Genomic DNA, 13,739 nt, shown 5'->3' on the forward strand with positions numbered 1-13,739 from the left:
AGCAGACGAGCTTCTCGTTCTTGCAGGGCGAACAACCTTATTCAGGTGACGATTCCGATTGGCAGGCCGGTCCATTGTAATTCCGCGTTGCTGACTTCCTCCTAGATGCAGATTCTACCTCAGCCGGCAGTATGGAAGTGAATTTGCCGTCATTCAACCCTTCATTTGCCTGTGATTATCAAGACTCCTTGTCTCCAGCTCTTGTCTTAAAAAATCTGTACATCGCACAAAATCCGATCAGTTACTTGCCCGAAAGCGCCGTCACGTTCTGTTCATGTCTCTGGGTCCTTCGTCCCGCATCTGCAACAAACGGCTAGCGATTCCATAACGTGGGGTAGTAGAGGCAGACTGGTCTCGATTACCCCAATCCAGACGCGCATAAAAGGTTACATTCTGCCTGCATGTGGAGTGAGAACGCTAAGCGCTCCCCACGACCATCACGGTTCTATTTCTTTTTATCTATTTTATCGTAATTTGCCTAGCAGCAGATTGTTACGTTCTCTTCTCGCGCAAAAGGCCTGGTCTCGGTGACGGGTGATTCGCTTACCTTGGTATTTTCTGCAGGGGATACCCTCACCGAAAAGGTGAACAAGAAGACAAAGAGGAAAGCAAAGAAGAGCAAAGCAGCAGCAGCAGCAGCAGTACAATGGAGTCGAACGACAGCAATAGCAACAGCATCAGCATCAGCCCTCAAACACAGCCTAATGCGTCCATGGACACGAATAGCAGTAAGAAGAGAAAGCGTCCCAAAGACATTCCTTCGCATACAAGGATCCTGGCTGCCTGTGACGCATGTCGCGTTAGCAAGACACGGTGCGACTCTGCTCGCCCGACATGCGCGAAGTGCGCTGAGCGCGGCCTGAGCTGCAGATATCCTGATAAAGATCCTTTCTCCATGTAAGCACGCAAGCAAGCAAGGACACACACAGACTGCCTGGGGCGGGCGCTTGGCCACGTGCCTCTCTCTACTTGCCCTGCAGTATCAAACACTAGCATGTGCTGATGAGGGAGTTGCATCCCATAGATTCGAAACATGGGGCAAGAAGATCCTCAGCGCGGTGGAGGAACAGGGGCGCCTACTAGCCGCTCTCTCAGATGGTGCCCGAAATGGCCTCCAGCAGCAGCGTCCCGACCAGCTGGCTCGGCTGCTGGACATGGACGGCGAGAATTCGGAGACCATGTCGCGAAAAGACACTCCCTGGACTCCAATCACGGGCTCCGATATGATTCTGAGCTGGTCCGTATTCCCACAGGAGAGACCAGTCAGCACGTTTCCGTCGACGGAATACGCCGAGAAGCCGAAGCCCTCTGATCTTGGTATGTTGAGAATGAGGCTATGCACTTGAACGCAGATTGATCACTAGTAATTGCTAACCAAAGTGGATGGAAATGACTTTGTGGTCGAGCTGGACGTCTTGCTAACCTCTTAGTAGAAGTGTCGAACCCATCTCCAGAGCGCATGTTTGAGCTGCGGGACATTTATATGAGCAAGATCCAGGGAAAGAATCCTATTGTCGATGCGGACCAGCTGGATGCGCATATTGCACACGTCCTAGACAACGGCTTCGGTTGGTCAGCTACGTCGTGCCTAGTGCTCCTGGTGTTTGCTTTGGCAGCCGCTTGGGGCAACTATCCCGACGATGAGCGACGGACTGTGGAGACGGACGAGGAGCTGGATCTCTATCCCAGACAGCGAGTGACCATGGCCGTGCCGGATCATCGGATGAGGGAGTCTCTAATGTACATTGCCATGGCGCAGAAGCGAATGTCGACGGCCTACTTGGACGACTCGCTGCTCGGCGTCGTGTGTTTTTGCCTTTTTGGGTATGTTCCTTTGCCTGATGTCAAGTGGAGCTTGATCTGATGAGTGACGTGAAAAGAATGTGGTATCAGTACAATATTGAGCCAATACCTGGATGGAAGATGTTCAGAACGGCATCTATGATGTGGGAGGCGTACAACCTGAAGCATTCTGATGGGAAGACGCAGCGGCCGAAGCAAGAAGAGAGTACGTGTCATCGGACTACTTCAGACATCGTCTCTTATTGAGAGGGGTCATTGACATATCATGCAGGTCTTGAACAGCGGCTATACTGGACGTGCCTCAAGTCTGAGTGGCAAGTAGAATTCACGTACCTTTGTTTTCCTTGAAGCTAACTTACGGCCTTAGCGAAGTACGTCATGAGCTCAACGGCCTTCCGCCGTGCACATTGCAAGAGTCATCATTCCCCTACGCTCTACCTACTTTTCCTACCATCGAAAGTTTCGAACAGAGCCCCGTGGAGGCACGCCACGATGCCTTCACGGTACATTCCACCACATTGTCATACTACTACTACCTTGCCGAGATATCCTTGCGGCGGCTGCTCAACCGCACACGCAGCGCCGCCACTGTTCTTTCACCAACCATCGACTCCCTGACGGCCGCACAGCTGGCCGAGACGCTGCAGAAGCTCGAGGGCCAGCTGCAGCAGTGGCTTGACTGCCTGCCCCCAGCCCTCAGGTTCCATATCCCACCCGACTCCCGTCCGTCGCCAGATGAGCCCGAGCTGGTGAAGCTGATGCGCGAAAGATATGCCGAGGTGCGCGAGCTGCTGTGCCGGGCGTACCTGTACATGTGCCTGCACGGCGGGATGCGCCTGACGCGCTCTCAGGCTGAGACATTTGGTGCGCACGCTTCTCTCGGTCTCCGGCTAAGCGTCTACCGGATCCAGACGGAAAACCCCTTCTTCCGGCATCCAGGATCGTGGGGAGCGTGCCGGGTACGATTCAATCACGCGCTGTGCCTGATTGCGGCGTACCGGGGCAAGCAGGCGGGCGTCGAGTCTGCGGTGCACGTCTTAGTTCCACCCATGTGGCGAGAGTGTGTCGACATGGTACAGGAGAGACTGGAGACATGGGGGGATCAGGGAGGAGGGATTCGGGAGCTGGGTGTGCTGCTTGACTGGCTGAAGAAGACGTGACTTTTTACATACCTGCAGTAATATCACCTTATGTCACACCCATCCTGTGGTTTTCTTCACATAAATTTGCTTACTCAAGCGCCCAAGTAAGGTTTTCTCTATCTGTCTTTACAGTCGAAGAGTAGCGTTGTACTCTACTCAGGGTTAAACGAGAATGCCTGCCCTTGCCATGTGTTCGAATGAACAGCCACGTTTTGGATGTGCAGCTGATTGAATAGACTCCAATTCCCAATAACCTCCCATGTTGTCCATCTATGCATGAGTTCTATCTATCGAGACGCCCAAGTATTGCCGCTTGGCTGCCTTAAGTATGTTAAGATTTCTCTAGGGTCCTTTTACCCAGGCGTTCAATTCACAATCCCGTCCAGAATCGTGTCTGGGGCACCACTAGCTTCCCCCTGCCCACAATCTCCTGACTCGAGAACCCTACAAGCACGTCATACGTGCCCTCCTCGCTCTTCCACATGTTCTCAATCTCGTCCCAAAAGCTGGTGGCGTACTTGTCAATGGGGATTTGCACCTCCTTCTCCTCGCCGGCTTCGAGGTACACCTTTTCGAACCCTTGCAGCTCTTTAACAGGGCGGTGCGTTGGCGAGGTGGGGGCCGAAATATACAGCTGTAAGACCTGCGCGCCGGGGACGTTGCTCGTATTTTTGATCTTGACGATGGCGACGGCGGTCTGGTTCGGGCGGAAGGTTTCGGGGACCGTCTTGACGGTAGGATCTGAGAGTTCGAAGGTGGCGTATGATAGCCCATGTCTGCAGAATTGTCAGACGAAAAAGCAGAGAGAAAAAGCGAAAATAAGACCACAAGATAAAAGCCACAAAGTGAGAGAAAAGAAAAAAGCTTACCCAAATGGAAACAAAACTTCCCTCTCCGTCTTATCATAAAACTTGTAGCCGACGTAAACATCCTCTCCATACAAGACCCGTCCCCCAACACTGGCATAGTTGAGGTAGGCCGGGTTGTGCTTCACATCGACCGGCCACGACAGGGACAGTTTGCCTGAAGGGTTGACGTCGCCAAAGAGCACATCGGAGATTCCGTGGCCTGTCTCGTTACCGCCGTACCAAGCCTGCACAATGGCCTTCGCCTTGGAGGCCCAGCTCATAGTGACCGGGGTGCCCGACTGGTTGACGACCACGGCATTTGGCGCGGCATCGAGAACCTGCGAGATCATGGTGTCGACTCCAGGGGGCAGATCCATATGTGGCCGGTCGAAGCCCTCGGATTCCCATTCGCCGCTGAGTCCCGTGCAGATGATGGTATAGTCGGCATCGGCCGCGGCCTTGACGGCCCGCGCAATCATCTCCTGCGGGCTAACCTTGAGACAGGCGCCCAAATGCACGGCACCGCCGCCAAAGTTGACAACACCGGTCGTCTCCATCTTGGTCGTGTTGGCAGATCCAAACTCTAGACGCAGCTTATAGGTGGTTCCGGCCACCATCTCCCGGGTGCCGACTTTCTCCGTCGTCCCCTTGCCAAAAAAGGCTGTACCGCGCGTTTGATGTGTTGTATTCTCAATGACGAGCTCATCGTCGATATAAAGGTCCGCTGTACCAAAGACACTGAGGCCAAACTCCCAGGTTCCTGTGGCGGTAGGGATAAACTCGCCCACGAGAGTACCCCAGAACATGGCCTTGTTGAGCGTTGGAATGTTGTTGTAGTCCATGAGCTGGAACGACGTCGAGGAGACGTTTTCGCTGCCCAGGAGTTTCCTGTCTGTGACTTCGATGGGGTCGTTGTAGAAGTGGATCACGGCGTTGTTGATCATCGCTTCGATGACGGGCAGCATTTGATGGGCATAGGCGCCGACCTCATGCGTGACGGTGGCACCGGGCAGAATTTCGGACACGGCATCGTATAGAGAGATAGCATAGTAAGGGAGAAGAGAGGCGCTGCCTCCTCCAGAAATGGCCGGTAGCCGCACGTGAGATCCAATGAGGGCGATCTTCTTGATGGTCTTGGGGAGAGGTAAGAAAGAATCCTCATTTTTCAGCAGGACAATGCTGCTGCCGCAGATCTGGCGGTTGAGAACACGGTCTTCCGGAAAGTCGCGGCCTCGCTCCACCTCAGAGACCTTGAGTTGGCTTGCCCTCTGGGCAAACCTGAGCACGCGGCGAGCACGCTCATCGATGGTGGACTGCTTTAGCAGACGGGCCTGCAGGGCAGACTCAACGTATTTGCCGCGATACCGAGAGACGCCAGGCATCTCAAGATCAAGACCGGCTTTGATAGCATCTATAGTGGTATAAGTGCCGTACCAGTCGCTGACAATGAAGGGATCCCATTTCCACTCTGTCCGGATGATGCCCTGCAGGAACTCGGAACTATCGGCGACGTGCTTGCCATTGACCTTGTTGTAGGAGGTCATCAAGGCGCCGGGTTTTGCATCTCGAGCTACGATTTGGAAAGGTCGGAGATAGATCTCTCGGAGAGCCCGCTGGGTGATGAGGCAGTCGACCGCTCGCCTCTCGTGCTCCTGGTCGTTGCCGACAAAGTGCTTGACGGCGGATATGACGCCCGTGCTCTCGCAGCCGAGGATCATGGATGCGGCGAGGATGCCGGACAGGTACGGATCCTCCGAGAAGGACTCGAAGCCGCGGCCACCCAGAGGGGACCGCGGAGTGTTGATGGTTGGGCCCAGCCAGCAGTGGGCGCCTTTTGCGATGCACTCATCACCGAGCAGCTTTCCGGCCTTCTTCAGCAGCTGCTTGTCCCAGGTAGAGGCCAGGGCTGTTCCACATGGCAGACAAGCAGCAGGAATGCCAGCAAAGAACTTTGTGCCTCGGATGCCGTTGGGGCCGTCTGTCAGGCGGATTGACGGGACGTTGTACTTGGGAATGGGGTAGGTATGCCAAAAATCAATGCCTATAGTCGTAGCATGTCAGCTCATATTTGACAAGAGGTGGTGTCTTAATGACGCTAGTCTCGAGTAAGAACATGATCACTCACCGGACAAGAGAGCAATCTTCTCGTTTTGGCTCAGCTGAGACAGGACGTGCTCTACGTCAAAGCCCATCGTGGTCGCCTGCTGCCACTCGCCCATATTGAGAAGGATGAGATGTAAACGAGCGCCGCTTGTCTGGTCATGGAAACAGGCGAATAAAGAAAAAGGAAATGCAAAACTCGTACACGTTTAAGAAATCAGGAACAAGAGGGCAAGAGGAAAGAGGGGGGAGGTGTGAGATTTCTATTATAAACGACTCTTATGTACGAATAACCTACACTCCTCACTAAAACTCCTCTCCATCAGTACGCAATAGCATGTGCGTTAGATGTATACTGGGGGCTTCGGTGAGGATGGAAGGGCCGCAGATTCACTCGTCTGATATTGCCGTCCCTCCTCCAGTCATGTGGAGCTTTAAACGCTTTTTCGGCTTCTGCCTCTTCCTTTTTCTGAAATTTCGGAGGTTCCCCATGGAGGCGGATCCAATTCTCCCAATTGTCGACAGGGATAGCCGGCCTGAAGAGGCTAAAAGCCACGCCTATTACGACCGCTGCTGGGCCTGGTCCGGGCTGGTGTGGGGTTACGAGCTTAAAATCCTGCGGTTGTCTGGAGTCATCTTCGGGGAGTCTCCCCGTAGCTTCTTTAGCCCCCGACTTGAAAGTATTGTTTCCCATTCCCCAGAACCCCAGACTTACTCCGCGATTTTGAGGGGAAGAATCACGCCAACCGAAGCAGAAGAGAGGGAAAGAAGCTGAAGTTGTCCCGGTCCCTTGACGACTGGAGTGTGCAACCATTCTCTCAGCGCAGGCTAGTCTGCGCTTGGCAACGGCGTAACTGGTGGGAGTCTGCAACAGTGGTCTGGTATTTTTGGCTGAAAAGTTCGCCATTGGCCACGAGCTTGGCCTCCTTTTGTCCAGACCGAGGACAGACATGTCTCGAGAATAAAAAGAAGCCGCCATCTCACCCTTGAGGCCTTCTTTTCTCTCTCGTGTATCCCCATCAGCCCAGCCCTGAACACCACTTTGATTCTTATAAGCAATCAATATCTTTTATCTCTGCAACGGGCTGCTGCAACCATGGGTATCCTCAAGCCTACCACCAAGGAGACGGGGGGTTCCGAGCCCATTGTCACCCAGATTGCGAACGAGGACAAGGTTGCCTGGTATAGGAAGCCGAATCTGAGAAATCTCTACTTCATTCTCTTTCCAGCATGTATGGGCATCGAGTTGACATCTGGGTTCGACTCCCAGATGATTAATGCGCTGCAGATTGTGCCTTCATGGATTGACTGTATGCTGTCTTATACTGGCCTTATAACCCTTATAACCCCTATTCTCCGTTACTGACGGCATTGCAGATTTTGACAACCCCCAGGGCTCCCTCAAGGGCATCATCGCCGCTGCCTACTCTTTGGGCGCCATTCTGTCCCTGCCCTTTATCCCCGTTGTCAACGACAAATTTGGTCGCCGTTGGTCCATCGTGGGGGGCTCCGTCATAATGATCATCGGCGCCCTGATTCAGGGTTTCTCTCAGCACGGTCAGTCGTGATATACATACATACGCGCATGATCTGCCTAATACAACCTTATCTAACACTCCGTCTCAGTTGCCATGTACATTGTTGCCCGCATCATCCTAGGTTTCGGTATCCCAACCTGCATCGTCTCCGGTTCGTCCCTCATTGGTGAGCTCAGCTACCCCAAGGAGCGTGCTGTCCTCACCTCGCTCTTCAACGTCGCCTACTTCATCGGCCAGATCGTTGCCGCCGGCATCACCTTTGGCACCAACAACATCGCCAGCAACTGGGCCTGGCGTATTCCCTCTCTGCTGCAAATGGCGCCCTCAGTCATGCAGATTGTGTTCGTCTTCATGCTGCCTGAAAGCCCCCGATGGCTCGTCACCAAGGGGCGGGTCGCCGAGGCCAACGACATCCTCGTCAAGTATCACGCCGAGGGCGACCAGGACTCTGAATTTGTCCGCGCTGAGATGGCCCAAATCACCACCACCATTGAGCTTGAGGCGGAGCACTCTAGGAAGAACTGGATGTCCATATTCGAGACGGCCGGTATGCGACGACGAACACTCATCTCCAGCTTCCTCGGTTTGTTCACTCAGTGGTCCGGCAACACCCTTATCTCGTACTACCTCGGAGATCTCCTGGCCATGATTGGACAGACCGAGTCCATCTTCAAGCAGAAGATCAACGTTGCCATTGCCTGCTGGTCACTCGTCGCTGGTGTCACCGTATCGTTGCTCGTCAACCGCTTCAAGCGCCGCACCATGTACCTCGTCTGCACGTGCAGTCTGCTCGTCGTATACATCTGCTGGACTGTGACCATGGAGCGCAGCATTGCCGGTAACGCGACTGGACACCCCAACAAGGCTGCAGGTGCCGCCACCATCTTCTTCATCTTCATGTACCAGCCCTGCTACAACATTGGCTACAATGCCCTGACCTACACGTATATGGTCGAGCTCTGGCCCTATGCCGAGCGATCCCGCGGTATCTCCGTCTTCCAGCTGTTTGGCCGTCTTGCCGGCTTCTTCGCTACCTTTGTCAACCCGATCGGGCTGGACAACATCAGCTGGCGATGGCTGATTGTCTACTGCTGCTGGCTAGGGTTCGAGATTCTCTTTGTCTATTTCTTGTTCCCCGAGACGGCTGGTCGGACTTTGGAAGAACTGTCTTTCTGTAAGCTTCCTCTCCGCTCCTGCTCTTGCTCAGGTCTTTGCAGATCCTGTTCGCTGACCCTTCCATTCTTACAGTGTTCGAGGACAAGACTCTTGCAGACCAGGCCGTCATGGCCGTCGAAAAGGTCGTGCACCATGACGAAGCCGACAAGGCTGTGGAGGTTGGCGAGGTGTTGCACGAAGAAAAGACCTCAACCAAGGTCTGAGGGGTGTTTTCTCTTATTCATTTGCCATCAAAATCTTATATCAACGTCCGTTTTCTGCAATATGGTCCAAGGGAACTTCATTGAGTCAACATCATGGACGGTAGAAGCTAATAGTCCCGATTCGCAACGTCTTCCGTCTTGTTTCCTTGGTAATGCCGCGTCTTGGGGATCCATCTTATTCGTAACATTGTCCAATCCTGATCGTGGCCACATGAACATCGTATGGTGTACGCAATACTTTTCCTCTAGCAGACACCAACACTTCACCTTACAGACTCAGCAACACGTTTTGCAGAGCTGGAAAATTGGGCGATCTACGCAGCTTAGTCAAGTACATGTAAGGAATCTGGAGGACGATGTAAGAACATACCCAAGACCCGTCACGGGATCCCATCCCTTGGCCGCAGGGAAGCCCCAGAGCGTGGTTTGATCAGCGGAGCTGCAGCCGTCATTGTTCCCCTCAGTGATGTCGTTGAACGCCTCAGGATGTTGATACTGGCATCCAATTAGCATTACTCTAGACGGCGCCGAGAAAATACCTTAGGGTAACTCACCAGAATAGGGTTGATAAAGCCAACAGTGCTCTTGCCGGCAGCAATACGCTTCTCGTTAATCAAAGTCAGCATTGATCCCCATAGAGGCGTCGACAGTGAGGTTCCGCCAATGGTGTGGAACGCGCCCTCGTAGATGATCAGCTGGTTCTCTCCCACGGCAGCAACGTCAGGGTATCCTCGACCACCGCGGTTATACACCTGGTTGATATCAGTGATGTTGGTAAAATCGCCGTCGACAATAATCTGGCTGTAAGACTCAAATGGTAGTGAGCTCCCCACAGCATCAAGATATGCATCCACAGCGTCCTTCTGGTAATCTGCCACGGGGTGGATGTTGCTGAAGCCTCCGCCACTGGGGAACTGCGTCACGGCAACCTCGTCGAGAATCTCCCACGCGACCGGAGGAGCAGTGGGATCGGAGCGCCTCAATTCCGTGCCGCCGACGGTGAGGATATAAGGGCAAGACTGGGGGAAGAGAGGTGCAAAGATTGTGCCGACGTTGGGCTGCTCGACTGACCCGATGCAGCCCAGTTGCGTACCGACACCATAGTCTCCGGAGGAGACGACGACGGTGACGCCCTGAAGACCGAGTTTGAGATACTCATTGCACTGGCGCAACTGGTAGTTGTTAGGCAAGAGATCCTCGATACCGCTGTAGGAGATGGAGATGACGTTGGTGGGCTCGTAGACACCGCATTGTTTGGAGCCCTGGTAGCCAATGGGGGCGGCGTAATTGGGATTGGGATAAACCGGGTCTGCGCAGGAGCTGTCGGTACAGTCGCCTGTTTCATTGAAAGCGCTATAGCTGCAGTAGCTGCCATCAATGGCATCAAGGAAGGCTGACTGGATGTCAGTTAAAGTAGGTTGCAAGTAAGTGATGTAGTCTTACTGTTAAAGAAGCCATTGGTTCCAACAATTTCATAGTACTCATCGTTGGTCTGAAATAGGACAGTCTTCTGGGGCCAGATGAGGGGAATGGCGGACTGGAAGTCCAGAGTAGATTCAGGGCCAAGGCCGCCAAAGTCAGTGCCGATAGCATCAACAAGGTCTTCGTAAGACCCAAAGGCGCCGTCGACGAGACGATTCTCGGGATAAGTACCGGCTGGGATGTCGAGCTCACTATTACGGAGTCAGATATCGCTCAGGTTTTTCAGTGAAGATTTGACAAGCTCATACGGATAAACTTGACTCAGGAAGAGATCAAGGTCTGCTGTGCTGTAGTGATCGTTCAGGTCCTCAAAGATACCGAGCTCATTACCGGGAGCCGCAGTGGTGCCATTTTCAATGCCATACTGGACTGCATAGCATGTTAGGCTGATACTCTACATCAAGCAGAAAGGGTGAATCACTGACCTCGGATACAGTCTGCCGTGGTATAAGTGTCGCAAGTGGTCGAGTTCCAGAACGGCCCGGCGTTGGCTACGGCGGGTGTGACGGCGCTCATATGAGCAATGTTATTGGTAAAGTGCTTGCCCTCACGAAAAAGAAGGGATGGGACATTCGTCTGTTGTTTCTGCTCCCGTTTCTGACCTCGCTTCTTGAGGCTTCGCTCAAGGACACCGTTTCCACGCAGTCTGATGCCGGGAGTGGCGTAATCAACGTGCTCTCTGATGTGGGAGGGGAGGTGGTATTTTTCACAAGCGATGTCACGGTGAGAACCGGTGGTGTCATCCCAGTAGTAGAAATCGGTGACAAGGAGATCCTCGGCCTCTTCAGCTGCGGCGTCAAATTGAATCCACTGTCCACCCAATGTGTTAGAGTGTGAGACTTGAGTCCTGTTGTCTGATACTTGCCTGCTTATTGGCAGACTGGCTGATACGCTTTCGATCAATGCCAGAGGAAATTAGCCACTCGATAACGGCATCCACGCTGGACTGAGCAGGAGCAAAGAAGTCAATGACTTCTTCTGAAGTCATGTGCTTGCCATAGCTGACATGTCCAGGAGAGGAACTGATGTACTATTAGCATATACTTGTCCTCGTCACATTTTCGGTGAGGGAACTCACATCTCCATCAGTTTCTTGTGCCCAGCATCAAGATTTCGTTGCTTCAGACCGATTCGCATTGGCAGAACAGTCTTTCGAGGCAGGCGCTCCCGTTTGACCCATTTGGTAGCCATATTGGGCGCGTGTTGCTCATGGACGGCATGAGTGGCGGGAACCTGACGCTTCTCGCGCACTATGGGGCTTGCAACAACTTCGACGGCGAGCTGGAGGCCGAGGCCAGCGACAAGTGCCTTGAACAACATGATGCTCTTCAGCAAATGAGGATGACTGAGGACTACAGAGAGACATCATGTCGATACAGCGAGAGCAAATCTTATATATGCAGAGAAGGACTGACAGTGTTGTGAGTTCGCAGCGTATGGAGAGTTGTAGCTCTAGGTGTCGTAACGCCTATACGACACAGCTCTATTGGGAAGGTATTAAGATAAGGTGTCAAGTGATGCTCGGCCTGCAGCAATAGTTCATGTAACGCTGCGAGGCAGATACAAGTCGGCAATACGAGCAACTTCAGTTCTTTTCAGTGTCTTTATTCCTCGTATCGAGATTGGGGATGAGAGGATTGGCCTGCAATGCAGATACAGGATCTAATTATCACTGGGCCTGCTAGTTTGCTTTGCCTGACTGAGAGAATAAAAAAAAACATGAAGTATAGCCAAACTACTGTCAATGGAAGTCAAGGCTTTCCATTAGGAAAACAACTTTAACTTGAAAGTCCCCTCTAACCCTACGTTTGAAAACCGTAGATTGGTAATAGTTCAATAATATGTTGATTCTCATGCACGTATGACGTTATTCGGCATATCCACGAGCTTGTTCCATCTTCGAGACAGGGCTTGAGATAGGACGATGTCACCCGTGCCCAAAATAAAAAATCGGAACATAGATGGCATGTCACATGCGTGATCTCGACCTCCCATTCCGTCAACAACTCGTCCGTGAGCTAAGCACTTTTTACCATATAGGAACTCGAGCTAGACAAAATGTTTGTTTATCTAGATGTGCCCTTCTACGACAGGATAGCTTTTCCTTTACCAAAGGTATGCAGATAGGCGTTCTGCGTCGGGGAATGCACTGGTCGTTCTGGATCGAAATCGACAAATTATATGCCAACCCCTCTTTTGGAGTTGGGTTACATTTACAGACTTCGTATGTCATGGAAGACCCAGTAACTCGTTGGGTCAATATTCGAGCCTTATTGTCTTTCCCTCTTCGCTGCTTCGGTCCAAAGCCAAAGAAAATACTCCATGGGTGCGAATCTCGACAAGTTCAATACTGAGGTTAACAATAGTATAGTTTTTGCGAGAGTCTCATAGTGTCTTGCTTTGTTATCATCGCGCTGTCGTCTGCTCTGTCGACATCATGGCCAAGGGCTCTCCCGTTCGTTCACTTGTAGATACAGACTGAGATGACAGCTTCTAGTTCAACTATGGCCGTATTTGGACCATACTGAACTCGAACATGCCACCGGATCTTTTGCCATTTCAGTATCATCTATGCCGCTTATCCGGAGACGACGCCGTGTTGCAGCGAGGGCCGTAATGCCGACGGCAGTCTCGTATGATGATATCGAGTGTACTTAACCGTCGGCACTTAGTAACCCTACTATATTGATATAGCTTTGTGATTGCTTGCATTACCTGCTCGCAACCTGGACTGTACTCGTCGAAGTACTCGGTTGATTGTTACTACTCAAGTCAGAACATGGTTAGTCTATGCCTGCTTGCTCGTACTACCCTGCATCGTCCCCTAGGGGTATGGGCACAGTCGGCCATGACCAATACGACGGTTACTACAATCGTCGTGTAACATTGGCCCTACTTCATCTCGAAAGAGACTCGTGCGTCGCATGCGGCAGACCGAGATCGGCTTCATTGTGTCTATCGATACATGTGTGATATCTAGGCCCTCTCAGAAATGAAAATCATCTCGACATGACATAGAAATGGTGATGATTTTTCCTGCAGATGCTTCACCGAATGATTCCACATCTCAGAGCTTATTAAGGTCACCTAGTCCATTTTTGACTTGAGAATGTCCACGTGTGTTGTCCTGGTCTCTGTGACGTTTTGGCGAGGCTGAACCGGGGCGTCGAAACCGGGCGCGTACTGAAGACGCTGAAGGTTCACCCAAACTCTCCTTCCATGTGCTTGCGTAGCCAACGGGATGAGCAGCGCTGCATCGCGTCGTGCGGGAAGGAAATGTCGCTTATCGCCCGCACGAACTGTTTCGTTATGCGCCCTCCAAACATCACAGGAAATGAGCTATTAGACAGTCGCAAAAGCGTCATGATTGCTCTCACCTACGTCCGCCTGATGTTTGAAGCGATGTAGGGAGGGGCTCCGTCGGCTGCAAATATTCTGACTTCTTCA

General features: G+C 52.4%; 4 protein-coding genes across 4 annotated transcripts; 2 read left to right on the forward strand and 2 right to left on the reverse strand.

Moving 5' to 3' along the window:
• Nucleotides 1-712: 712 nt before the first annotated feature.
• BBK36DRAFT_1109450 (hypothetical protein) lies at nucleotides 713-2,963 on the forward strand (the record flags this gene model as incomplete). The annotated part of the gene is made up of 6 exons (XM_024889477.1): nucleotides 713-897; nucleotides 1,025-1,317; nucleotides 1,431-1,824; nucleotides 1,881-2,008; nucleotides 2,075-2,114; nucleotides 2,171-2,963. The coding sequence occupies 6 exons, from the start codon at nucleotides 713-715 to the stop codon at nucleotides 2,961-2,963; spliced, it is 1,833 nt and encodes a 610-aa protein (XP_024753438.1).
• A 352-nt stretch (nucleotides 2,964-3,315) lies between these two features.
• On the reverse strand, nucleotides 3,316-6,012 carry BBK36DRAFT_1164680 (glycoside hydrolase family 3 protein; the record flags this gene model as incomplete). The annotated part of the gene is made up of 3 exons (XM_024894674.1): nucleotides 3,316-3,721; nucleotides 3,815-5,834; nucleotides 5,919-6,012. The coding sequence occupies 3 exons, from the start codon at nucleotides 6,010-6,012 to the stop codon at nucleotides 3,316-3,318; spliced, it is 2,520 nt and encodes an 839-aa protein (XP_024753439.1).
• Nucleotides 6,013-6,989: 977 nt separating this feature from the next.
• BBK36DRAFT_1164681 (general substrate transporter) lies at nucleotides 6,990-8,810 on the forward strand (the record flags this gene model as incomplete). The annotated part of the gene is made up of 4 exons (XM_024894675.1): nucleotides 6,990-7,203; nucleotides 7,271-7,450; nucleotides 7,520-8,605; nucleotides 8,680-8,810. 4 exons carry the CDS (start codon nucleotides 6,990-6,992, stop codon nucleotides 8,808-8,810), a joined length of 1,611 nt encoding a protein of 536 aa, XP_024753440.1.
• A 268-nt stretch (nucleotides 8,811-9,078) lies between these two features.
• BBK36DRAFT_62885 (subtilisin-like protein) lies at nucleotides 9,079-11,612 on the reverse strand (the record flags this gene model as incomplete). The annotated part of the gene is made up of 8 exons (XM_024898393.1): nucleotides 9,079-9,124; nucleotides 9,181-9,305; nucleotides 9,365-10,203; nucleotides 10,254-10,483; nucleotides 10,541-10,661; nucleotides 10,718-11,102; nucleotides 11,158-11,314; nucleotides 11,371-11,612. 8 exons carry the CDS (start codon nucleotides 11,610-11,612, stop codon nucleotides 9,079-9,081), a joined length of 2,145 nt encoding a protein of 714 aa, XP_024753441.1.
• Between the last annotated feature and the right edge of the window lie 2,127 nt (nucleotides 11,613-13,739).

The sequence above is a fragment of the Trichoderma citrinoviride genome (genome assembly GCF_003025115.1).
Source record: "Trichoderma citrinoviride strain TUCIM 6016 unplaced genomic scaffold BBK36scaffold_1, whole genome shotgun sequence".
Taxonomy (NCBI): domain Eukaryota; kingdom Fungi; phylum Ascomycota; class Sordariomycetes; order Hypocreales; family Hypocreaceae; genus Trichoderma; species Trichoderma citrinoviride.